At 36.0% G+C, this 27,010-nt stretch overlaps 1 protein-coding gene across 1 annotated transcript in view; it reads left to right on the forward strand.

The window, feature by feature from the left end:
* Positions 1–563: 563 nt before the first annotated feature.
* Positions 564–27,010, forward strand: part of SLC25A12 (solute carrier family 25 member 12) — a 47,844-nt gene continuing 21,397 nt past the window's right edge. Inside the window, exons 1-9 of the mRNA XM_054381414.1 lie at positions 564–586; positions 1,558–1,611; positions 6,840–6,982; positions 11,969–12,084; positions 20,151–20,290; positions 22,853–22,999; positions 24,032–24,170; positions 25,514–25,607; positions 26,266–26,350. Coding sequence (XP_054237389.1) covers positions 6,873–6,982; positions 11,969–12,084; positions 20,151–20,290; positions 22,853–22,999; positions 24,032–24,170; positions 25,514–25,607; positions 26,266–26,350 — 831 coding nt within the window. The 5' untranslated portion in view covers positions 564–586; positions 1,558–1,611; positions 6,840–6,872. The remainder of the gene's footprint in view (positions 587–1,557; positions 1,612–6,839; positions 6,983–11,968; positions 12,085–20,150; positions 20,291–22,852; positions 23,000–24,031; positions 24,171–25,513; positions 25,608–26,265; positions 26,351–27,010) is intronic.

Genomic DNA, 27,010 nt, shown 5'->3' on the forward strand with positions numbered 1-27,010 from the left:
TGTCATTGTTTTGTGACTACCATTATAAACTCTCTACTGTAGTTTCGTATCACTTGTGTTATCTGAGGTAAACCAGAAGTGATTCTTGTTTTCCAGTGATGTGTAAGAGATTTTGTAGGACCCTTGAACTAGTATAGCAAGACAAAACATGAATTATTATTTAAGTTGTATTTTATAAGCACTTGCTGTGGTTCAACTGCCCAAAGTATAAATTTCTTCTTTCTTGAGCCTCTGGCCTGCATGTTTTTAATTGAGGTATAAAGCAGGGCATCATGCTCTACTTCTAAAGTATTAGAAGAGCTTGTCAGAAACTACTGAAGTTCAGCCATAATTGATTATTTTGTTTGATTATTTAGTTTGCCTGTTTGAACTATGGGTCTACTGCCTGCTTGCAGCTATGCTGTCAGAGTATCAGTCTATAAATTGTTTCAGCACTTGGTATCGACAGGTATAGTTTTGCTGACCATCAAGTGAACAGCAGCAAAGAGTTTCAGCAGCATTTTTATATTTCAGGTTTGAGCTATGGAGGTGCTACCAGCAGCTCCCGGCAAGGACCTACAACCATGCTCCTGGTGCCTTTGGTGAGGTGGGTGACGCACCGTCCAAACCGCACTAATGTAGGTAACCAACATCGCCCGTGTTGACTGCTAGCTCGTGTTCTGGACGCCCGCCGAGGGCCCGGCCGAGAGCAGGCGGGCAGGAGGTAGGGCCACGGCTGGTACTCGTGGGTTCCACTCCATTCTCGTTGTCTTAAGAGACCTGCGGCGGCCGCTGAGGGGAGCCCGCCTAGGGGAGCAGGCCGGGTCGGGTCGGGCAGGGCAGGGCAGGGCAGGGCGCGGCGCTCATTACTACAACGCTGCGCCTAGGCGGCGGCTGTTGCGGCGGCGCGGCGGGTGGGTAGCGGCGAGCGGCTCCTCCTCCTTCTCCTCGCCGGGTGCAGCATGGCGGTCAAGGTGACTCTATCCCTCCGTCGCTTGTCGCAGGAGGATACGGGCGGACCCGGTGCCTACCCGCGCGGGACGGCCCTGGGGATAGCGGGCGACAGGAGAAGGCAGCCACTGCTGCTGTGGGAGACCTCCGGGGGGCCAGGGGAAGCTGCCGGTGGGGGGGGGGGATGGTGGGGCGAGCCGGGGAAGGGGTGGCACGGCGTGGCTTGCCACCTCCTCCTGAGGTGAAGTGGTGAGACCGCGGACGCGCGAGCCCAGGGTCCTGCGAGCACGGGGAGCCCCGGGGCGGGCAGGGCCAGGCGCGGCCTGGCCCAGCGGGCGCGGACAGAGGGCCCTTAACGGACCCGCGGCGCCGCGCGTCGTGCAGGCAGCCCGGGATCTGACACCTATCACCGACACGGCAGCCCGGTGCAGCTCCGCGGTCTGACAGCTGTCACCAGCACAGCAGCACGATGGAGCCCCGCTGTAAACACCGCGGGGTCATGTTTGCGGTTCTCGCCGCCGGTCAGATAAGAGACCTGTGTTGCTGCCCTTATCAGCGTGCACGGCAGGTGTTATCTGCGCTGTTAGTAGCCGAGCCAGCGAAGCATTAACTTGCTTGTGTTTACAGGTGCAATCCACCAAAAGGGCGGATCCTGCTGAACTACGAAATATTTTCTTGCAGGTAAAATGAGATGTCTAATGTTGTTTGATTGACAGACTTGTATTTTTTTGCCCTTCCAGCAGTTTGCCATAGCATCATACACATGTCGTGCTGTGGGACACTTGAAAGTTCACTTTGCAGGCAACAGTGTTGAAATGGCCAACAGGCAGTGAGGAGAAACTGCTCCTGACAGAACTCATGATTAACCGTTTCAAAATGATAGTCTTAAATAATTTTCTGAAGTATTTTCTGATTTCCTATAAAACAATTATAACCAGAACTGTTACTTTGTAAGTACATTGTTGAAAGATTTGAAAAAAATTTCTTCCATGACTATATGCTTTGTCCTTGTTCCTTTTCCTAATGGATGCACATATTTTTTTAATAAATGAAAATGTATTTGTTATGATTGGTACATTTCATAAAATTACCCGCCAGATTGCCATATAATTATCATATATAAATAACAGTATAAAGCTGTTTCCACTCTCCTTAGTTATAGCATGGTCTGAAAGAAAAATCAATCAGTCCTAAAACCTTTAACAGTAGGGTTTGAATCAGGCAGATGGAATAACAATTATGGTTTAGGTTTGTAGCTGGGCTACTGATACTTCAAAAATCATTAAAATACCTTTTGTTCTTTTCCCTTTGTCTTAAGTATTACCGAACATACTCAAGAAGCTTTCTTCCATGAAAAACAAAGGAATATAACGTGAAATGTTAGATTTAATACCATAAATAATAAAATTGATTACTTAATCTTTGACCTGTATCTTTTGGTCCTACAGTATTTTCTCATAGTTTTTTGCCTGAAACAGAGGAGTTAATATCCCAACCATAATTTTGGTGGGTTTTTACTTTGGCATACTGGCTTACAATAGCGGTAACACTGCTGGAGTATGAAAAGTTAGAATGTTGGAATCAAACTGTGAAAGCCCAGCATATAGTTTCTATTGAAGGTCTTCCATCAAAGGTTCATTTATTGTTGACATGCTGTTTAGTTTTTGTAGATAAGAAATACAGTATTAATAGAGTTAATTTTAATAATTTAATGGCATTAATATTAATAGAATGAGCAACATGAAAATATGATCCAAAATATAAACAAAATATAAAAATAGGCAGTTCTAGAACGTCACATGGCTATTTTCCAACTTTTTGCATGTTTCATTGCAAAAAGTGAGATGTGGTGTCAAAATATTCTATTCAACTTGTAAGTGTGGATTTTTTTATTCTCTACTTCCAGCCACTAGAAGTGCTTGCTTCTGGAAATAAGTAATTGTTTGAAGTCCTCAATTTTGATCATAGAGGGAAAAGAGAGAGAACATTGTACAACTGGATCTTGAAATTGACTCTCTGACAGTCCATGTTTTAGTGACCTAGAAAGCAGTCAGTCTGGTTTTAGAAGCACTTTTCTGTCTTCTCCATGTCTGTCTTGTAATCTTCAAAGAAACATGCAAATTAAGTTGTGGATTTTTTTGTTCTCTGAGGAAAGAAAAAAAATGAAAGCTCTCCAGTCTTCTCTTGAGTATCTGAGATTTGCAATGAGAAGAGAGAAACAGAGACACCGCTGGCATAGAAGGATTTTATTTTGGATTATGTCTGATTATAATTGAGTTTGAAATTGTGGGGTTTTTTTTTGACAGGTAGCAAGCAAACTTAATTGCAGACTTTAAAAAAAATCTAAGGAAAACCCACTCTTTTCAAGACTAAGCTGTAGAAAGCCTTGTTGTGAAATGTCGCTAGTGGTACACATATGAGGGGTCAGATAGACTGTGCTCTTTGATGAGAGTGCTGGCCTGTTCTGTGAGCTTCAGCTAAAGGTCATGCATTCCTTCCTAAATTTGGCTTCTCTTAGAAGTGAGTGAAAGGGAAGATGTGAACTCTAGACCTCTTCGTCATCCACCTTATTCATAGAGAGTGTACTTAAATTTCCTTCTGTTCATGTATATCCTCTAGGGTGATGTGTGTCCTCCATCCATCCAGTTTAAGTTTTATCTTAATGGAGACATTATATATCTCTATCTTTTAGAATTTCTCAACCTTGATATGTGTATATATTTTAAAATAATTTTAAAATTTAAAGTATTATATTTTATTTGTATTAAAAAGAGGTGCTATTATTACTATGTAATCCTGTAACTATGCAATGCAGGGGTTTAAATTGCATGTTTATGCACCATCTTAAATAAATCAGGTGTTTGCTAGCCATTGATTTCAGTAGTAATCATAAAAGAACAAAACAGAAATTCACTGAAGGATGAAAGAGTTATGTAGAACAACAAATTACTTACTGAGCCTTCCTTCTTAGGCAAGATACAGTCAACCCTTGGGGAACATAATTAAATTATTCTCTGCCTACTGAATGTAAGTGGAACCTGTTACAGCAAGGCGGAGAAAGAAACAAAACTAAATTTCTGATTTTAATACAAGAAACTTATCCCTCTTTCTGCCTTCAGAATGTCCTGAGTCTCTGGCTCATAGCTTAGCTTAATTAAAAAAAAAAAGTATTAGTAGTACTCATAGGTCTCTTTTGTTTTGGAATGTACTTTTCCTCTACCCAGATAACACCACTGGGATATAAAAAAGCTTTAAGGTAAAAAACTAACCAATTTTGCAAAGAAAGCATTGTTTGTGAGCAATTGGTGATAACCTACCTCCATTGTACAACTAGAGAGGATTTTTTTATGTTTATATTATGTGATGATGTTTTGAAAAAAAAGGTCTCATGTAAGTTCATCAAAGTGCTTACCTAAGACAGTCTATAAATGTATAGTAAGAATTTTATGTTAAAAAGTAATAGAGTTCAAGATGGGAAAATATTGATTTAATTGATAGATGCAAATTAAGATAAACTTTACATTTGCTTATTTTGTGCTAAAAGCCTCTTCAAGTTTTATAGTGTAAAGATAACTTGAGGACAAATGTAAATACGTGCTGAAATGAAATAGCCTGGCTTCTTTCTCAGGCCTTAATTTATTGACTCACTGCCAAGTTCTTTAAAAATACCATGACCTTTTCATATGGAACTGATTGTAGCTCTCAGTTAATTATTTTTGTCTCAAAAATTTTTTAGCAAAACTTCCCACACACAGTTTTTACTGTAAAACAATTCAGTACTTGTAATTAACTCAGATAAACTGTTGTCAGAGGAAATCTGTTGAGATTTTGACTGTCTTTGATATGCACTCTACTGTCATACAGTTGAATTACGTTATTCGTGAAGATGTGCTCCATACCCTGCATGCTTGATGATCCTTTCTACATAAAACTTTCTTTGGATTGCATGTCTTGCAGCAGAATTGTGCTTCATAATACACATTTTAGTCACTTGCATGTATGACTGAGAAGAGAACCTTTCTGAGTTGAGTGAAGCCGTAGTTTTATTACATGGATTCCTGTCCACTGCTTTGTGTTCCTGTTTTTCTGGAAATAATTTAATTCTGCATTGGTTCAATAATCTGGTTTATAGTGCAGTCTTCCAAACAGCTGTCATCACAGCTATGGGGTAGAAGAAGGTGAGGAGATGTGAGGGACTGGCATTACAGAAGAGCTACAGGAAATGCTTATATGCAGGTATTGATGTTGGTGCAAGCTCGTTTATGCTGAAATAGCATCCTGACTGAATTGGTTGGGTTGCACACAGCTGACAGAAGCACGAGACATGTGAATGATCTGCTTTATCTAAATGGAGTGTTACACCTTAACAGGTATTGTGTGTAGGTCTTATGGCTAATATTCTAATTCCTGTGGGTCCCTGGCAGTCTGGTTTTTTTTTGCTCTTTCACATATGTCAGCTGAATCAAGATACTGCAGTGTATAATGGAAAAGTTACAAAATAAAGATAAGGTCATCAAAGTTTGAATTAAATTTTACAGATGTTGCACTATGGGTCTTGAGGGACGTTTGCATTTCTTTTGCTGCAGAGAATGCTTACATAGTCATAATTTACAGCTAGAACCTAGAAAGGTGAATTATGTTTTTGCAAATCAATTTAAAAGTCAGTATTTTGTTGCAGATCAAAATTCTAATGAAGCAGCCGTGTAACTTCATTTTCTGAGAATGGACACAATTTTTTGTATATGTTTGATGGTCTGAATCTAAATCATTGCGTGTACAAGTAGACTGTACAATAGAGAACGAATGGATTTTAAACTATTAAATAAGCTTGCTTACACATTTTGAGAGCAAAAATGCTGAGAAACAAACTCAGTCATGAAACTGGGTTTGATTTCAGTAGTTTAGGAAGTAGACATCTTCTGTGAGCTACTTTCGTTTTTTCCCAGGATGCAAACATAGTGTAACTTTGCAGTCTATATAAAACACCTTGAAACAAAGTATGAGGGGTATGAACTTCAATAATGTATTTCCCTTTTATTCAGAACTTGCGATGCTTTTTGCTTTTGCCTCCACACGTTCAAGACTGATATTACCCAGCATAACTGGAAAGCTGGGATGTGCAATTTAATTTATGCTAAGAAGTGCACATTTAAAGTTGACCTATAGTTAAAAAACAGTGCATAATTCTTTGAAACAGAAAAGTTGTCAGTAAGAGTACTGATGCAGACTTGTCAGTTGTCTTGGTATATGGATGATAAAGGTGTACTTGGTTATTTTAGTTAGTTTTCTTAATACTTCATTATTTTTGTTAGAAAACTTAATAAAATTAAAACTCCAAAACATACAAGTTGACTGAAATCCTTTATGTATCTCTATGAATTTTTACTTAAATGAAAAATGCCAAACCATTACTTACAGGATAAAAAGTGATCTGAAAGTCTGTTTCTCACAAGAAGAGAAAATAAAAAATGCGCATTTTTCAAATTAATTATAATGATGATCAGGAACAATTACTCAGAAAAGTATCTGCTACTAGAAATTCTAATAAAATTTATGTGCTGTGTTTTCACAGTGTAGTTGCAAATAGAAAGCTACAGCATGGCTATAATTTTTATAAATGTATGCAATTATCTAACTCTTTCTGAAAATGCATAATTGTTTTTATATTAGAAGATATTGGTCATATGAACTATTATATATCCCTATTCTACAGGGATAATGAGATTGTGGGACACAGCTAATACAGTAACATGATTAATCACATCCTTTAATTTCAGATCAGTTATGTGTGGGCAGTTATGCACCCTATTTTAATTGCTATGCATTAAAGATACTAGTTTGGTAATCACTGATAATTAGCATCTAAATTCATTCATTTTTGGATTTGTGGTTTCGTTTTTTATCTTTAGTATGCCAGCGTTGAGAAAGATGGTGAGCATTATATGACCCCAGAAGATTTTGTTCAGAAATACCTGGGACTTCATACAGATCCACGCTACAATCCTAAAACAGTGCAGCTGTTGGCTGGAGTAGCAGATCAAACTAAGGATGGGTGAGAATTTTGCTCTCCTTTAGAAGCTTATAGTGCATTGGTCAATGCATGAGTGAATGAATTTTGGTAATTTAATCTCCTAAAACATTATTTATTACACTTTAAGCTTATTTAGAGAGTAAGGGTTTTTTTCTCAGATACAGTGGGCTATATATCTCTGGAAACTGGGAAAAAATACAATGTTTAACCTGCATTTTTTAAATTTAGATTTGTTTTAATGGTGTTTTAACAGTTACTGCAAATGCAGAGGAAATTGAACTGTAAATAAGATTAATGTAGAATAATTGGCTTGAAAAACTTCTTTTCTATATACTCATGCCCATGGTTAAATATTTTGTAGAGTCTTTATTATGTATAATTAAACATGTAAGCATGGGAACACTTTCTTATTTCTGTAGTGTGCAATTCAAGTCAAACCACTGAGGTCTCTTTTAAAAGTGCTGTGAGACAGTAATGACTCTATGAAGGAGGAAGGTGCTTGCCTAATGAAGATGTAGGAATACACTGTATAATGTTTTTTGAACTCAATTTACAGATTCTATTACTTGCTCTTAGATGGTAATGGCCATTCCAGTGAGGTAGTACTCTCTAACTCACATGTTAGAAGAACCTTTTCTCTTGCTATGTGCAGGCTTCTGGTTTTGGCCTTGGACTGTAGTAGGAAGCATAGACATTGTTAAAATGAGAAGGTTAAGATGGATCAGAGAACAGGTCAAGGATGTAGAAGAGAGTGAGTATTCTTATAGAGGAAACAGGGAAAGTTGCAGTTAAAACAGTATACAATACATTTGTAAATATATCTAAATGTAATTTATTTTATATCAAAAGTCCCTTAAATTCCTTCAATTTGTGAGTCTAAATCTGACCTCTGACATCACTTAAACTATTTTTATTTTCCTGTATTTTGCTTTAGAATATTTTATTAGTGTCTATAGTATCCTGAGCAGCTTGCATGATATCTGTGCTTTACAAATTAAATTGGATATGATGTATACAGTTTACATGAATAAGAAACGTAGGATCTCCTATTTGATGTAGGGATTGAAAAGGCTATTTTATATGTATCTGTTGAAATAATAGTCTAATTGATGACTAGTAAACCAACATGTGAAATGTCTTGTTTTTCTGAAAGCTTTGGTGTACATTTCTTCATAGAATCACAGAATGGTTTGGGTTGGAAGGGACCTTAAAGATACCTAATTCTAACCCCTCTGAATGTTTTATAACAGGATCTTTCTGAGAGTAAGAAATCAATAGTTGCTTTTATTGTTACTACAGAACTTTACATTGAGGGATTGGGTTTTTTTGTTTCTTTCCCTATGGATATAAGTTTTTCTTGTTTGTTTTTTTTTTAATTTATTTTTGTGTTCTGTATCTGCTATTATTCTCTTAGCCTTGCTTGCCTTTCAGATAATCACTCAGTGTTCTTGGTAACTTTGTTAATATTTTTTATTTCATTTAAGTTTACGTTTGGCACTTCAGGAAAAAAAAACCCACCACATTTTGGAATGGGCAGAAATGTTTGAAAAAATGGGGTTTTACTCTTTTTTTTCTGTTGGTAATTTGATCCTTAACTTCTCTGGAATATGAGTGCCTTCTCCCATTACTGCAGTACAAGACTGGTTTGCTTTATCGGAACTGTAAGGTACTTTTTAAAACAGATGACGATTCACTTTCAAAATGTTTATTCCTCGTTGTTACAAATGCATGTTCTGAGGAATTAATTCAATGAGCTCAGAATTACAAGTTGGTCTAAACTGCCTTATCTGCTATGTAATACAATGGGATTTCATTTATCGTGTAAGTGTTCCTGTATCTTCAGACCAGAGGCACTAGTTTTGAAATTAGGATAAATACCCTCTCTGAACAGTGTACTTGTACATGTGTGTCAAAACCAGTTTCACAGTTATGTAAGTCAATTAGCATTAGAAGGTATTGCAGTTTTAAAATCAAAGATTTTCTTCTCTGTTCCCAGTAGTCATTCAAAATTATTTTAATTGCTTGTTGATGAGTACTCTTTTTATTTTTTTTTTAAAATCAACATATGGTTGTTAAAATTTGGAAATGTGTTCTTAAGCTAAATCCTGAATAAAGAATTGATGTGTCACCTAATGGAGAGTCACAGCAGAGCTATAGATAATATCTGAGAGCTATGTTGTGTGGGGAAAGAAGAGCAAAAAGTTGTAGTAGAAAAAAAGGAAAGGCAGAGAAGAATTGTGAACACATGGCTGGCTTTGTGTGCTTTTGAAGGATAATCGTATGGAAGAAATAAGGGGAAAAGAAATTTTATAAATGTTACAGATAAAATGAAATGTGAGTGATTTGAGATTGTTCCAGACACTAATGCAGCAGGTTCACTGAATGGTACTTGATTAGCAATTGGACAGGAAGCTCCATCATTGTGTTTAATCCAGCTCCTGTTATCTCTGCCCTAATGGATAGTGGAGGATCACAGGGGATATCCCTGCTCTTAGGCATTGCAAGTTGAATATATGAAAAGGAAATTGAATGTGTCTGTTTCCTTTTGCTGTAGGCAAAGAAGACGCCTTCTTTCAGGTTCAGGTTTCTACGAATGCATTCTACAGAGATCATCACTTGATTCTGTCAGTTATAAAGCTTCCTGGTTAGGAAAGAATTTGTCTGTCAAGTTTATGCTTGTGAGGTGTATTTTGAAATTACAGTACTTACAATTATTTTAAAGGATATTCTGTTTCTAAACCGCTATTTATCCAGATCATATTTTGGATGAAATTGACCTTGCATCTGAAGAAGCATTCTCACATCTTTGATTTTTGTGGCTAAAGTGTGACGAATATGATAATTTTGATTTTGCCATACCTCAAGTAATTTCAAGATCACTACATTTTTTTTCCCATACTTTCTGTATAATGCAAGAATGCTAACATACATAGCCAACATGGATTTACCAAGGAGAGATCCTGCCTGACTAATCTGATAGACCATGACCAAATTGGTAGATGAAGGAAGAGCAGTGGAAGTCATACTTTGACTTCAGTAAGGCTTTTGATACCGTCTCCCATAATATCCTCATAGAAAAGGTCAAGAAATGTGGCATAGATGGTTGGTCTGTGAGGTGGATTGAAAACTGTCTCAACAACAGAGTTCAGAAGGTCATCAGTGTCATAGAGTCAACCTGTGGCCAGTGGTGTTCCCCTGGGATCAGTATCGGGTCCAGTTTTGTTCAGTATCTTTATCAACGGCCTGGATGAGGGGATTGATAACATTAGGCACCAGTACAGACTAGGGGTTGCCCTGCCTGAAAGTGGCTCCATGGAGCCTTGGAGTCCTAGTGGACAGCAAATTCTCCATGGGTCAACAATGTGCCCTTGTGGCCGAGAGGGCCAATGGTATCCTGGGTTGCATCAAGAAAGGTGTGTCCATCAGGTCTAGGAGGGTTCTTCTCCCCCTCTACTCTGCCCTGGTGAGACCACACCTGGAATGCTGTGTTCAGTTCTGGGCTCCCCAGTTCAAGAGAGACAGAGAACTGCTGGAGAGAATCCAATGGAAAGCCATGAGGATGGTTAGGGGACTTTAGCACCTCCCCTATGGAGAGATACTGAGAGACCTGGGGCTATTGAGTCTTGAGAAGACTGATCAATGTCTATAAATATTCGAGGGGTGGGTGTCAAGTGGAGGAGGCCAATCGCTTTTCGGTGGTGCGCAATAATAAGAGAAGAAACAACGGGTTCAAGATTGAACATAGAAGATTTCACCTCAACATGAGGAGAAACTTCATTACAGTGAGGGTGACGGAGCACTGGAACAGGCTGCCCAGAGAGATTGTGGAGTCTCCTTCTCTGGACACATTCAAAACCCATCTGGATGCATTCCTGTGTGATCTGCGCTAGGTGATCCTGCTTCTGGCAGGGGGGTTGGACTCTATGATCTCTGGAGGTCCCTTCCAACCTCTAATGGACTGTGATACCGTGATCCTGTGATAACCCTGTTTAAAATATTTCAGTCCTGCTTTATATGTTCTTTAAGAGACACAGAGTAGATAAATGAATAAATTATGTGGCTTGGGTTTTGTTTTTTTTTTTTCCCTCAAGGGAACAATGTATACTTGGCTCATTGGCAGTAAGCAGTGTATGTGTGAAGTAGTCAGTATGAACTCCTATGAAGAATACTACATTTGGACCAGTCATGTAAATTTTCTAGGAAAATGTACCATCTACAGTGATAGTCTCTGATTTAATAGCATCTACTGAAAGAGTATTTTTTTAATTTAAAAAATAAATTAAAATTCTTATTCCCACTGATAATTTATTTGATCCCAAGATAGATATCCCCTCATGTATTTCCACAAACAAATAAATAAAGAAACCTATAACCGGATGAGATATTCTAAGTCAAGCTAAGTCATCTATTTTTGCAAGGATGAAAACACAGAGTAGTTTCAATAAACCAAGTTTGCTGTTAAAAGCAAAAAGGTTTTTGCTTGAAATATTCTAGAAAGGCCACAGTATATGCCTTCTCTAAATATCTTTATGGATATGTGATTTTGTTCTTCTGCCAACATCCTTCATCTTTTCTTGGCTTAGATCTTACCTTACATTCAGATCCTTCCCTGCATTATTCATGTCTAATTGTCCTTATGTCCAAATGTTCTTATAGTATGTTTCTTGTCTTCAATTACGTGACTTATGCAGTTCATGTTATATTCAAAGTGTAGTATTTTTCTTTATACATAGTAAAGTATAACTTTTTCTGAACCTATTTGTTTTTATGAACATTATATGTTATTTTAAGAAAATATGTATATTGTATAACATATTCCTATACTTGGGTTAAAAGGTTTTCTTTCGCAGTATAAATACATAAATAAATTAGTCTTAATTTTTTTTATATTATAATTGTGTTTTCATAATTGGATGATACAGTTTTCTAGAGCATCAAAACAAAAAAAATAATTGGTATTGTGAATAATTTTTGAAATCTTCATAACTTTTGTATTTTCCTTTGTAGGCTCATTTCCTATCAAGAATTTTTGGCATTTGAATCTGTTTTGTGTACTCCAGATGCAATATTCATTGTTGCTTTTCAGTTATTTGACAAGAATGGCAATGGAGAAATAACATTTGGTAAGAATATCTAAAGAAAAACAGTTTAAGAAAGTGATTATAATAGTACAAATCTTATAATTATACACCACCGTTTGGTCCATAGAAATGCACATTGTACATTACCATACTGATTTCCTAAGAGTTTGCTTGAGTAAAACTTTTTTTTTCTTTCAAGTGAAACAAGCTTTAAAAGTACACAGAGGCAAAATACATTTTGCTCTGTCTTAAATCAAGATTTTTCATGTTCCTGAAGTAGTTAATACAATGCTGGTTTGTTCAGTGTCATCCTGAGTAAAATTCCATCATGGTCTTTTGAACTCCTGCAGTGATGAGGGATTTCTAAAATGTGTTCTGTATCTCTATGTGCCTTTGAAGAATTGCTAGATATAATTAGAGGTCAATATAGAAATCAAGAAGGTCTAATCTTTTGAATTACTAGTTTAGTGTTGAGCAGAAATTCTGTAATGTTATGACTGTAACTTCCAGCTAGATCATATATTTGAAAAATTAGGAAGAAAATAGGGCCTTTAAGTTATTTGGGTTTGTTTTTTTTTCCTAATCATAGAAATTAGTAATTGGGTAACGTTTTTAGGCTAACTATATTGCTTTATAATATTGCTAAATAAATGTTACTAACACTGCAGTTTAAGGATAACTAGGTTCTATTTTAAAAACTTCATATATTTATGAAAATTAGATTAATCAATGATAAGAATTTTAATGAAATGAGAATGAAATGTTACTTCGATCTAAAAGAATAAAGCTCTCAATAAAGAAAATACAAACTATTCTTGAATTTGTAACCACTTTCTGTTTGTACCATTTTGTTCTTATGAAAACTGTTGCAACTCATTTAAAAAGAAAAAAGTCTTTTTATGGAAACAAACCACTAGATTTATGGTCTTAAATAACATTAAGTGAATGATTGAGTACTGAGCAATTTGGATACAAAAATCTTGAAAAGAACTTCTGTTAATGGTGGAATATTTAATAATCTCACAAAACAGGGATATGCACTCTGTAGCTCTCATGAACACATTTGAAATAGCTGGTTTCATACGTGAACAAGAAGTAATATCAGATTGTGTACAGATTCCTCAGATGAAGGATTGTTACTTTACGAGCACATCATTTATTAAAGGCTAAGAGAACTCAAGACAAACTGTTAAACTGATAATTTTTTTCCTATATCTTTTTCACTGGATTTATTTTTATAAGGCTGTTAAATCTTGAACAGGAAACTCTTTAGGGAATTTAAAATTTAGTATTGGTTTCTTGGTTTTACAAAATTAATCAAATTGCATTTATTACTATATATAATATACCAGTTGGACATATTTTTGTGCCATAGCTTCCACATTTACTGCTGCTTTTTGTTGTTGGTGTTTTTAACACAGGCTACTTACTTTTACTTCATAGGCATGTCATACAAATTAATGCATGTGGGAAAAATTGTAATGATAATACATGAGATGCTCAGAATTTGGTAACTGCAGTCAATTTACAAGTCAGTCTTGTGGCCTGTAGAGGCTGGTTGATAGATGAGTCCTGCACTCTTTCACACCACATAAACAGGCACAGAATTTTGTTTTGTAGAAACATATACAAGTAATGAATTATTAGAAATACATTGAATTAGAGTAAGTTTAGCTAATTGATAGGAAAATTGCTGTCAGACAGTTTGGCTTCCTTTTGTAAGACTTTCTCAGATCTGTGGATAAACCGTGTTGGTTATGAGATCAAATAAGATTTTGTGTCTCAGATGTGATGCTATGTGGATGTGATTGCACTGATTCCAAAGCTAACTCAAGCCAGTAAGTTTGTCAGAAGTGACATGGTTTTACTGAGGTTTTTTTGTGCATCTAGACAAGAAACAGAGATGCTGGAGACTGGATCACAGAATCAGGTTCGGTATCTTGAACCCAGTGTTGGCCTTACTGGAGATAATCTCTCAAAGTTGTTTGGGTATGACTATGGGTATCATACTCATTTTCAAAAAATCGTCCTGATCTAATCAAAGTTTCAATTATCTGGAGAAAGTTAAGTATACTTGCTTGCTGGGTTTTGTAGCTGCCTCTGTTTGAAAGCAAGCTGCTCCAGTTAGGTTTACATTTCCTTTTCAGGATTTGTTTACTGACAATAGGCTTGTACCATGCTTGAGCACTTTAGTTTCTTGTGGTCTTTAGCCTCAGTCTTCCACTTGTCGCTTCAAGTTTAACTTCCAACTCTCCAATGAGGAAACTACTAGTTAAATTGTATTACTGTCTTAGAAGCTGAAAAATGGAAGAGGACACAAATTAATGGTTCTTTAGAAACTATTTGGTAGAAATACTTGTCAGAAATACAATATCTTTGTGCACTATTTTATATTAATTGAGATTGTTGAAACAGGAAGCCTTCTGTCACTTCAGTGTCATCTACTTTCTTACTACTTTGGAACATTTTTCCAGGAGTTTTAGACATCCAGAAATCCTATATGAGTAACTGCCATAAATCTGCAGATAGTATGCTGTAATGTTTGTATAGTAGGTCCCTTGCTAGAACATGACATTGGACCTACTTTATATGAACAATCCGTATGGTCACCTGAGTATTTCACATTTCAGCTGTGCTGGTCTTAGTATCACCTTGGTGAATAAAAAGCAGTAAAATGACTATTTTAATAATCCATTGATACAGTGATGGTATAGTTTAAATGTCTTTCTAATAATGGAGAAATAGGGAAAAAAAGCATTTTGTTTCCTGGTTAAATTCTTATATGCCTTCATAAATGATAACTAGGTGAATATTTTATGGGAAATGTATTGCAGATGAGCCCCTATAATAATGCTTTAACTGTGGAATATTTAAATGGTAACAGTGATAAGTGATTTGTTTTGCTTCAAGGTCAGCTGATAATTCTTACTGTGGTTGAACGTTGAAGTCTATGACTATCTCTTAAAGATAGGTTGTCTAACTTGAAAGTAAAAAGGTTCTTTGTAATTTATCCCTTTGATAAACCATACAATGATCTGGACTGTATGCCTTTTAATTGGAATGTACAATTCAAGGCTTTTTCTGGCTATTCTTCCTTGTACAGTCACCACAAAGAAAGCCATTCTCTGATAAACTGGAGAATTTCACAGACAGTTTTTTAGTTAGAGCTAGAGATCAAATAATGAGATTTTAAAAAGAATTTTACTGCCATCATGTTCATGATTCTTTTGTATTCTGAATTTTTACATTATTTTGGAGATAATTTATGTAACTGAACATAAGACTTTAAAAAACATCCTACATCTCAAAATCTAATAAAAATCTTTTGCAGAATGTGATGACCTCTTAAAAGACACTTAGGAAAGTGAGGGACACCTACTAATATACCAGTGTGAAAGTTACCATGATTGGTGAACTGAAACAATAAACATCAATGTAATAGTTTCATAACGTGGGTATACAGTGATGCTGAAATCTTGTCCATCTGTTTTCTTAAGCAAATTTTAATCTGGGAGAGAAAGTTCAGATTTCCCTTAATCAGGACATAGAGTTTGAGAACACTGGAAGAAGGTGAGTGAGAAGTACAAGAGAAAGGAGTTGAATATAAGTTATTATCTGCTTTTGAGTGTTATTTTTCAGGAAACGTGGATCACCCCTGGTACTTCATATTGGACTGAAAATGCTAGGATTTGGATTAAATCTTGAGACTCCTGCTTTGTAAAATATTATTTGCAACCATAAAGGCTGGAAAACATTTGAAATGTAAACAGAAAAAAAAAATCTCAGAATCACGTGGCTACAGATCTGAGGCTGTAAGAAAAACACCAAGTTTTATCAGGTTTGCTAGAACTAGGGCTGGTGTTTGCTTCCTAGTAGTCATATGTTAGTTGCTTACTTTCAAGACGTGTTTTACCTAGCACATGCAGATACTCTAGGAAACATCAGTGTATTTTATGACTTTGGTCCTCATGTTTTTTTGTCTTGATTTGCTTGGGTTTATTTTCTTTCCTGTTGTATGATTCAGGTTTAAATCAGTTTTAAACATTTGTGAGCAGTGCAGGATGGGAGCCCCTCGTTTTTTACAGTGATAATAATAGAGTGTTAAATTCAAAACCATAGTTCAGCAAGAGGGAACAGAATAGAAGAACTACACATTAAAAAATTACCCGTATTGACAATTTGTCATTATGTCTGTCATGAACCTTAGACAGAATCACTAATCACTAATAAGAGTAGAAATACAATGGAGCTATTCTAGTTTAGCTTTCTCACTTTTCCTGCCACTTGCCACTTTGCTCTCATGTCAGAGTAAGAATTGCATTATTTACATTTTGATCACTCTGAATATACTTCTGTTGCATCAGGTGATTTTAAAAAAAAGTCTTTCTGCCTCTAACTGTGATATTTTGTGCTTGAAAGTAGAAATATGTAGAATTTGCTGTTATCAGAAAGGGAAAAATAGCAACACAGAATATACTAATGTACATAAAGGCTGAAATATGTACAAGTGAGACTCTAGATGACTGAGTAAACAGATTAAAAAACCCCAACCCTATTAAGCAACAAACCTTTAGCATAGTTATGCTGGTACTTAAAACTATCAGATTTATATTTTGAGTCTCTCACAAGTATGATAGGTGTTCCATCACTGGTACAAACTGTTAATGATGGCACTGGAATTGAGGTTTCCACTGGCTTCTTTGGGAGCTGATAAGTCAAAATTTAGGAAGGCTTGTTTGAGGTAGTGAACTCACCCCCACCATGGGCCTTCAACAAGACTATAGTGTTTATAACTTAAAGTTTTATTCCTTCTGTGAAATTCAGTATTGCCTGCAGATTCTGTTTTTCTTACATCGTTTTCGTTACCTATGTCTTAGGTAACGATGTTTGATGGATGTTGAGCCAGTCGTGTATGCTGCCTGTAGATAGCTGCTCCAGGCATCTATAATTTGTTTAAAATGATTGGGTGGGAAAATTCTGAAGCAGTCTTGAGAGAATGCAGGTTGCCTTGGAGGTAATGTAGTAGTGCACTAGAGTAGTAGGTTTATTGTCCCTGCGGCTGATGGTAAGTTGAGTATGTCATCAGGCTGCTGACTTGTATGCCTATCTGAGAAGAAAATGCATTGCTATAAGCCTGGAAAGAAAGTTATCAACTCAGTAGGAAAGAATTTCACTGCGAAAAGGTGAGCAAGGAGTAGGAAAAGACATTAGTAAATGAGCAGCATGTATCAACAGGGACAGTGAATGCATTCTGTAAAATGTCATACTAAAATGGCAGGGTTTAAAGAGAATTTTCTGTTTGCCCCCTGCAGAATAGCTCAGTTGGAAATCTGAAGTACTTGCAGTTTATCTTAATTTAGAAGCATTACTGGGTTTCGACTGAGAGAGAGAAACCAAACCAACAAGCAAATACCCCCAGTACCTGTACCTTGATGTTACATTTTTGTTGTTGTTTTTGTCAGTGCTTTGCTTCTGTTGTGAAAACAATAAACCAAAAATAAGACTTGATAATCTTCAAAGTGGTAAAAGTATAGGTGATGATCACAACTGTTTGCTTTTTAACACGTGAGTTCTTGTGATGGCTATTTCCTTTAAGAGAATAGCCTGCAAAATTGGATTAAATGGTATTCCTGATATGTTGTGAAGAAAGCATTGCTGCTCTTGAGTAGAAGTACCAAATTCTAGTGCTTATCTAGGTAAGTTTGAAAATCTCAAATGGCTTTGGAAAATTATATTTAGAGTTTCAGTGGTTTTAACTGTGTCAGTTTTTCACACTAGGGACATGATTTTACTGCTGTGCCCCAAATGTTTCATAAGTAAAGCCAACATTGAATTAATTAAGCATTAGATAACATGCTTATCTACCTAGGCAAGAAAAATTGATAAGGCACGTCAATTTTCAGAGAAGCAACAGGCTAATCTGGATACTAGGATTCTTCAAGTACACTCAACTATATAATTTATAAATGTATTAAGTTACTAGCTTTATTTTTCTGTGCTGAAGTAGCTTGAGGTGTGTTGACAACTAGTTGTAAACATTTTTAAGAAGAAAAAAATCAGTAGCATAGGAAACCAGTTGTTGGTTGTTAGTATACGCTTAAATGCTTGAATGAGAACTTATGAAAAGGCCAGGGGCCTTAGTCTCAGTAATTGGGAAAACTCTATAGTGAATCTGTATGAATGTTTCTCTAAGGTTAAAAGAAGGCAACATTGGAAACAGTTAAAAATACAAATTAAATGTGCTGGCTACTTTGGCACGTTCTTTCCTAAGTTTTCTTTAGAACTCAGTTTTACAGATGTGTGAGTAGTCACTACTTAACACCCTGTTTGTGTGTTAGTAAACAAGCCAGTCAGTACAATTAAGCAGGCCTGTCTTCTGTTCATAGTTCGGTGCCCTTTTGCAAGCTCAGTAGTGAGCTGCACTGATAGGTTTTTAGTACATGAAGACTCTAGGTAGTGTGGTCAGAAGCTGCAGTGAATCAGTGGTAGGTGAGGAATTTATATTTCCATCTGCTGGTTTTGTGGTCTCCAGCAATGGGGAAGGAAGTACGGCAAAATCAAATTGTTTAGCACTCTGTATTGGGTGCTTTATCTCTCATTTTTTTTAACCCCCACCTTGCATAGAATAGATACCTGTGGACAGTTACAGACAGTTAGGATCATTTGTCAAGTTTCTTGCTTAATTGTACAACTCTTTTAGCATATATTGCAGTGGAAAGTGATTTAAATTGCAGGGTTTTGACTATACTGTTTGACCTTTAGGTAAGGACTAAGTTACGAAATCACTTAGTATCCATAATCTGCCCTTTGAAGATGTAATCCCAAATTGACCGTGAAGCAGATAATAAAGCCAAGGTATCCTCCTTTCTGTGTTTCAGAGACACATTTATCCTGAATATTCCCCTTCCTTTCCTCACTGAAAAGATAAACCATATAGGGAGTTGCCTAGATTTGGTCTAGAACTAGTAGAATGGCTATAGAATTGAAAGCATGAATGAATCAAATAGTCTTTAAACGTAGAGAAAGCAGTATATTTACTCCAAGTAAAGAGCTCTTGATGGAGTTACCAAATCATATTTAACCTCTTTGCAGTTTGTATTTTAGCAGAACCATTTAAACCTGTAAAAGAGGAGATGTGTTTTCAACTAAACTATTTTATACTTTGTTTTACATTTGAGCTACATGTCACATTTTGTTTTGGTTGTTAGGAGACTCAAGTTAGTTGATAAAAACAATTCAGATAGATTGAGGCAGATTTTGAAAATTGTTCATGTGGTATGAATAGATGTCCAGTTATGCTGTTTATGTGCCTGGATAATCTGCTTGTTTTGAAGCATGGCAATGCTGTCGATGAATAAACCATTTTCAGACAAGATTTTTTACTGAATTCTGATAATACGTTTGGCATTGACATTTCTGCTGTACAGTGTACATACAAAGAATTCCATGTTCTGAAATGACAGGTTTTTTTCTTTGCTTCATTTAAAAGAGGACATCTCTATCTTCACTTATCTTAAAACATTTTAATAACTGTGACTACCAATTATGTTTTATAGGATTTGATTTTTGTGCTAAGACCTTATCAAGAGCTTTTAATAAGGTGCTTTCTGCTGAGTTAATGATATGTTTTAGATAGCATTTCTTATACCTATCTTCAGTAGACATATTCATACAGTGTGATTGTAATAATCAAGTTTCAATCAAACCATACTTAGTATGACAAATACTGCATGAGATTGCAATGCAGGTATACGTGCTCTTGATAAAGGGCTTAATTTGACTCCTAGCAGAGACAGAGAACCACTGTTGATTTTTAAATCAGAATGCAAAATGGCTCTTATTTGTTATATATGAGGGAAATTGCTTCTTAATTAAAAATGAGTAAAACACTCACTCGAAGGTTTTATGCAGTAATGCAAAAAGCATCATGTTGTGTCAAAAAGGTGTTCTTACACAGGGCTGTAAAGGTTTGGTTAGCAATTACTCTTAGCAAACTAAAACACTTCCTGAAACAACTGCTTGTAATATAATTTGTCTGTATGCTTCCTGGAATGTTTGTAGATTTACTGTGACCCAAAGCTTACTTGTTGTTTTTCCCTCTCCCAAAGCAAATGTCAAAGAAATATTTGAACAAACTGTTATTCATCTTCAAATCCCCTTCAACTGGGACTGTGAGTTCATTCGAATGCATTTTGGACATAACAGGAAGAAGCACCTTAACTATTCAGAGTTCACTCAGTTTCTTCAGGTCAGTTATTAACATTCTTCCAAAGCAGGGCTGAAATTAATTTTTGCTTCTAATAGTACATTAATAGTAATATAAATGTTGAGTTTATTATGGTAGTCATAGTCACTACGTGATTCTAATCCTAACAGTTACGATGAACTGTTATTTCTCCATTGTACTTTAGCTTGAATACCATCCGATAAAAGAATGGGGCTAAATATACTGTTTATGAAACTAACCATTTTACTGATTTTTGTTAAACTGAATTTAGGGTCTACTTTTTCTGTCATACAAATTTAATGGCAAAACTAACTTCTACCAGAGAAGGATTGCTGTTAACTATATAACCTCCCATATAAAAGTCTTAGTTTTGAAGCATCTCACTCCTCGAACTAGATTCTGCTAATAACGTGTTATAAATTGAACATTAAACTAGAAAGAAGGAAGGCATCACTTACAAAGGATGGAGGAAGAGGAAAATAGGAGGAATTTGTATCGTAATTAATGAGGAGGAGTTTGCAGTGTTGTACATAATTATACTGAATTCCATAAATTAGTGATCACCAGAGTTTTCTGTCTACTAGACCTGAAGAAAAGTAAATTAAGCATTTCCAGAGCTGGCTTTCAGTACAAAATGATTTTGGACATACTGTCTTAAAAGTAGGGAGTGATAGATGTGCTTTGATATCACCTGTAATTATTTTCCAGGATAACAATAGATATAAAGCAGATTCTAGGAAAAAAACACCACATCTAACTAGATACTATCTGAAGTCTGTATTGTAAATCAAGATACTAGAGTTTGGCACAGTCTGTCTATGAGCCAGCAGTGTGCTCTTGGGGCCAAGGCCAGTGGTCCTGGGGTGCATTAAGAAGCATATGATCAGCATTTCAAGGGAGGTTCTCCTGCCCCTCTACTCTGCCCTTGTGAGGCCACACAGGGAGTGTTTTGTGCAGTTCCAGCCTCTCCCTTTTAAGAGAGACAGGGAACTACTGGAGAGAGTTGAACAAGGTGCTGCAAAGATGATTAGGGACTGGAGTGTCTCCATCACAAGGAGGTGCTGAGACCTAGGACCGGAGAAAAAAAATCTGAGTATCTTGTAAATACTTTTAGATAGCTAAGGGGCAAATGTTAAGAGGATAGGGCCATACTCTTTTCAGTGATGCTCAGTGACAAGACAGGTCAGTTGGGCACAAACTAGAACACAGGAAGTTTTGTCTAAACATAAGGAAAAACATTTACAGTGAGGGTGGTGGAACACTGGAACAGGCTGCCCAGAGAAATTGTGGAGTCTCCTTCTCTTGAGACTTTCAAGACCTGCTTGGACACACTGCTGTGCACAGAGGGGTGGGACTAGATCTTCAGAGATCCCTTCCAACCACTACCATTCTGTGATTCTGTGAATGCTGCAGTATAACTTTTAAGTTACTTTCAAAGAATAAATTGTGTCATGCATTTGGGACTGCATATTTTGTGATCCCAGGCATGAATTTGGGACACTAGTGCAGAAAAAAATTAAGACTGCTAGTGAGAAGAATCTAATGTTAGGAACCCAGGGGGAAATGACAAATATCTGTTTCAGTTTGTATTGTTCCCAGAGAGTATCATGCAAGATACAGTAACCTCTTCCTGTCATCATATAATAAAAACCGTTGGCAGAGAAGGGTAGTATGGACTGTGGCAATTTCAGTATGTGCACAGGTTAGATATCATTGCCTCTCCTTTTATATCAGGTTGTTTTCATTACTTGATCTAAGACAATTTTCTGGCGTTTGGATCAGAGTAGGCTTGTTCACTGTGATCTAGAAAACCTTGATCTTGAAGTCAGAAGACTTGAGAAATCACTGTAAAGGTGATGCAAGCTAGATAGTTTGCCCCCCTCTTACTGTCTTACAGAACATGGTTATTATTTTTACTGCTTCTAGAAGTCTGAATCGATAGCTGAGTATGCTTTATTGTTTGCTTGAATATAAGGAAACAACTTTTTCTGGATGTAGAATTTACAACCATCATTATCTTAAGGTTAGGTTACTGCAGTATGCTTTATATAAAGGTTTTTACAGATTGTATAGCAGTTTTAAATTGCCTGAAATGAGTGACCATTTCTGACATTATGGGAGGTAGCTCTTGGGGGCAGTCTAAATCTATATTACGTAATCTTCACTGTCCTCCTGTTTATTTTCAAGTACTTTTAAATGAGTTAGTTTATAATAGCCTTGTCATGTTTCATCTTGAGTGTGTAGGAAATCAGCTCATTTTGCATCTTTGAAGTTTCTCTAGCAGTTAACTATTTAATAAAGGAATGTATAGCAGGAGGTAGGTATGTGAAGTTTATTTCCCAAGTCATTTAGTGAAAGTGCTATTTCCTTACAGTTGAATTGAGGCTTTTCTTTGACCAAGGAATGAATCTATGGGTAGAATCAATGTGCAGGCTTCTTGTTTCAGTTGAGCTGGCATTTTAGTTTTAAATGGCAGTTGTACTGTGGTCTACCTACGCAGACATATTGAGGTAAGCTGTAAGAATATGAAAATGGAATTATAGAATTTGCTTCTAATCTGCTGTTTCTGAATATGCATTCTAGGAGCTGCAGTCAGAACATGCCAGGCAAGCCTTTTCCATAAAGGACAAAAATAAAATTGGTATGATAACTGGGCTGGACTTCAATGACATCATGGTTACCCTTCGCTCACATATGCTAACTCCATTTGTGGAAGAAAATTTAGTTTCAGTAAGTGTAAAGAACAGTGCCTTGAAACCATCGTTTGGTAGCTGTAATGTCTTAAGATGTTAGTGCTTCTTTCTCACTTTGTCTTCTCCTACCTCTTTATCACTGTCTTGGTGCTAGAGATTATCACTTTCATAACAGAATGGGCAGGGTGAAACATGGAAGCACTCCTTGGCTGCAGTGGAAAAGTTTGTCAGTATGCTTAATATGCCTAAAGTGCAGTTGGAAATAGTTTGAGTTATTCTGATATGCTTTCCACTGAAGCAGGGCAAACTGTACTTGGCACAGACAGAACTTTCATTTAGGACAAAAGGACAAATGTAACTTTTACATTGGAATATATGACAGATGTCAAAAGATGGAGACTCCTAACCATTTTGTCCTTTTATATACTCTTATATTCTTTTTCAGATCAAAATTTGGAAAATCAGTATGTAGATTCTACAGGTAGAATAGTTACAGCTGTGATAGTCTGGCAAGATCCATAGGTAAAGTAATGACACAGAAGTTACAAATTACAAGTATATAAGGATGAAAGTTATATAAAATACAAAGTAATCACTTCTATCTTACTGTTTTACCTATAAATCTTGCCTTGTCTAACAAGGTGTACCTTGTTTTCCCTAAAATGTATAGCATCAGCTAACTTTAGACTTTAAAATAAGCAGTCACTGCTGTGTGTTCTGCAAGAAATCATTTAGTGCCTTTATCTAAAGTAGCATTTACATGCATTTCTCTGTTAAAAAGTATTAGAAAAATATGCAATCATACATGTAGTGTATCAGATAAAGTGAATAATAATATACTTACATGATCGTTTGCTGATAATTTTCTAATGTTCAATTTTAACTAAAAAATAGTATCCTGTCTAATAATTCTCCCCTCATATTTCTATTAAAAATATCTTAAAAATACGGGACTATAAATATATCTTTATGTTTTCCCTTCTTTGCCCAAATGGATGTTTCTGTAGTTTGTAATAAGATGTTGCTAAAGGACTTAAGGCACTTAACTGCTATCATCTCATTTTTAAAGGTAGCTGGTGGAACTGTTTCACATCAGGTCAGCTTCTCCTATTTCAATGCATTTAATGCCCTTTTGAATAACATGGATCTTGTAAGGAAGATATACAGTAATATAGCAGGTACAAGAAAAGATGTTGAAGTCACAAAAGGTAAATATATTCTCTACATTTTATTAATCTATTTTTTTGAAATCATGTCAGGTATGAGCTACAGAAAGTCAGAAGCTGCAATGGTATGCAAGGTTAGGGTTACTGTGAAAGTGTTTAAAGGGTGATTTTCATCTTTGTAAGTTAATAATGATTTTCAGCTAGCTCATCAAAGAGACAAATTGGGATTCTGGCAGGAGATTTGTTTGCTTTAGTTTGAATGGGTAACTGTCAAGTTAGTATATTATTGAGGCTTTTTCCACTCCATGAAGGGGATACATGGTTGCTTAGAGAAAGAAAGTACTTGGGGAATGTGATAGAATGGATTAAGTTTGAAAATCCATCATCAGTAATGTCTATGTTGTTACTTTATGCATGAATAAATATTTTTCAGAAAAAGGTAATATTTTTTCACTTCCTAATGCTTATTTGCCTGAGTGATTTTATGTTTAGTTTTTGTCTGTTAGGACATAGCTAATCCCTGTGCACATAAAAGGTTGCCAGATTTCAGTCTTGCTGCAGGTGTAAGTGGACTGCTTTTGTAGTCAATTTATGAAAGTCTTTATCCCTGGTTTTATTACCTGTATGGATGGGACCAGCTAAGCCTATGTGTGGTAAAAAGCATGCTAAGTTGTTGGGTTTTGTTGTTGTTTGTTTGGGTGGGGTTTTTTGCCCCCCTCTTCCTTTTTTTGCTTACGTTCATAAGCTCTGCATACCTTACATCCGTAAAGGAAAGCATAAAATGCCAGTTCTCAATCTCTAAGTTGTGCTGACAAATTACCTAGCGAAGTTTTCTGCGTATGTACGCTCTCCTTGGATTGGTGTGGTGAAAAAAAAAGCTACCATATTTTCACTGCTCAGACTTTGACTGCTGTAGCTTGCAATTATGTCATTAACATCTCATGTCATTTGGCTGGATGAATCTTGGGGTCATTCAGAGTTGTCAGAGAAAGAAATCTGGACATGATAGCGATAGGTGAGTCAGTTACCCTTAAGGCTATGAATAATATACCATCATTCTATTCTGTTCTGTTTTGCAGAACTTCAGAAACCAAAATCACAAATTGTTGGTGTAGTTTTATTAAGGTTGCTAATATGAGGATTTTTGTTGACTTTGATGAACTCTTACCATAAATCAAAGTTGTGGAAACAAGCCTTGCTCTGTGTTGAAAAGACCTGTTTTAAGAGAGATGTTCTCCTGAAGATACCTTTTCCATTATGGATTTTGCTCCTTGGTGAAAAGTGACAGATGTAGTTTTTATGATATTGAATTTATTTGTGAGCATTTAAAGAGGAAATTTGGTGAATAACACAATTGCTTTATTCTCTTTCTCTTTTAAAACCAGAGGAATTTACTCATGCTGCAATCCGATTTGGACAAGTTACACCACTGGAAATAGATATTCTCTACCAGCTTGCAGATTTATACAGTGTTACTGGGTAACGTAATAATTATTGTTATAATTTAAAAATAATTATTTTGCTATTTTCTATGTGAAAACTACTTATTTTAATACTAATTTTCAAAAGTTGTCTGTTCCATTATGTTTCATTACAGTAATTTATTCAATGTTGTAGTGACTTTGGTGTATGCATGGGTTTTATGAGTGAATGTGGTAGTTTTAAGGCTGTGCCTTAACACCGCACCACAACAGTGAATTATATAGATCAAGCACTATTGTTGTCATAGATATACATATGAAATTGTCAAATACGTTAGAATAGTTGCAAAAGACTACAATGTACTGTTATTACTATTTTTAGGTATTGATGGTGTTTTGCATTGGTCTTTAATGCATGTGAAAGCTTAGGTAGGAATACTTAGAAACAGTTTAATTTGTGATTATGTCCCTTATTACTAATAATGCAGAATTTGCTTCTGAATAATCACAGCTCCTTTTATCTCCACTTGTGAGCTACCAGAACAGAATGCCCTTCTAACTCCAGGGATTCTTTACTGCAGTGTAGCAGACTTTCTTGACATGTGCATTGAAGCATGACAGGTGGTTTTTCTGGGGTGTGGCCAGTAGCACTGCAATGAGTATGTTTAATGTTTTATCTGTTGGTAATTTACTTCTCCCTGCATTCCTTTGTAAAGGCGGTTGACTTTGGCAGATATTGAGAGAATAGCACCGCTGGCGGAAGGTGCATTACCTTACCACTTGGCAGAACTCCAGAGGCAGGTAGGTAGAAGTGATATATACAATTGCTGAAGTCAAGTGAATGATTACATGTACTTGCATGTACATGTAAAAGAAGAATAATATGTTTTAAACAGATTCTTAACAAGTGAAACAAGTTGTGTGTATTGCTAAAAAGGTAGAAATGGGGCAGACTATTTAAGTAATGTGCCCAAACAAGGCATTAGATGTCATAATGAAGGATGGCCTGTGTAGATGTGAGCATGTGTAGAGGCTTGGATTCCTTACATTTTTTAATTCTTGAAAAGGCCTTTCTAGTAATCTAACTGTATAATTATGAAATTATTTTTAGATAGTAAAAGATAGGAATATTTAATTTGAAAAAAATAGATGAAATGATGAGCTTAGCCATTGGGTATTGAATTTCATTGTACTTCTTGGCTGTCTGACCTAGACAATAGAAGGAGAATTCCAGTTTACTGGGACTGATGAGTAGAATTAGATGAAAAATATTGCAGTAAAATTTAACCATTTTAACCTTTACATTCATGTTTGCTAGCTTTACTTTTATCATAATTTCCTTAGTAAACATATACCTGTATACTACAACACAAGAGTCCCAGACTGTGCAGTCAGATTTTGAATATAAATTGTTTCTTACAGTTGTAAAAAGTGACATCAAAGTAAGAACTGAAGATTTAG

The sequence above is a fragment of the Indicator indicator genome, chromosome 5 (assembly GCF_027791375.1).
Source record: "Indicator indicator isolate 239-I01 chromosome 5, UM_Iind_1.1, whole genome shotgun sequence".
Lineage (NCBI taxonomy): Eukaryota > Metazoa > Chordata > Aves > Piciformes > Indicatoridae > Indicator > Indicator indicator.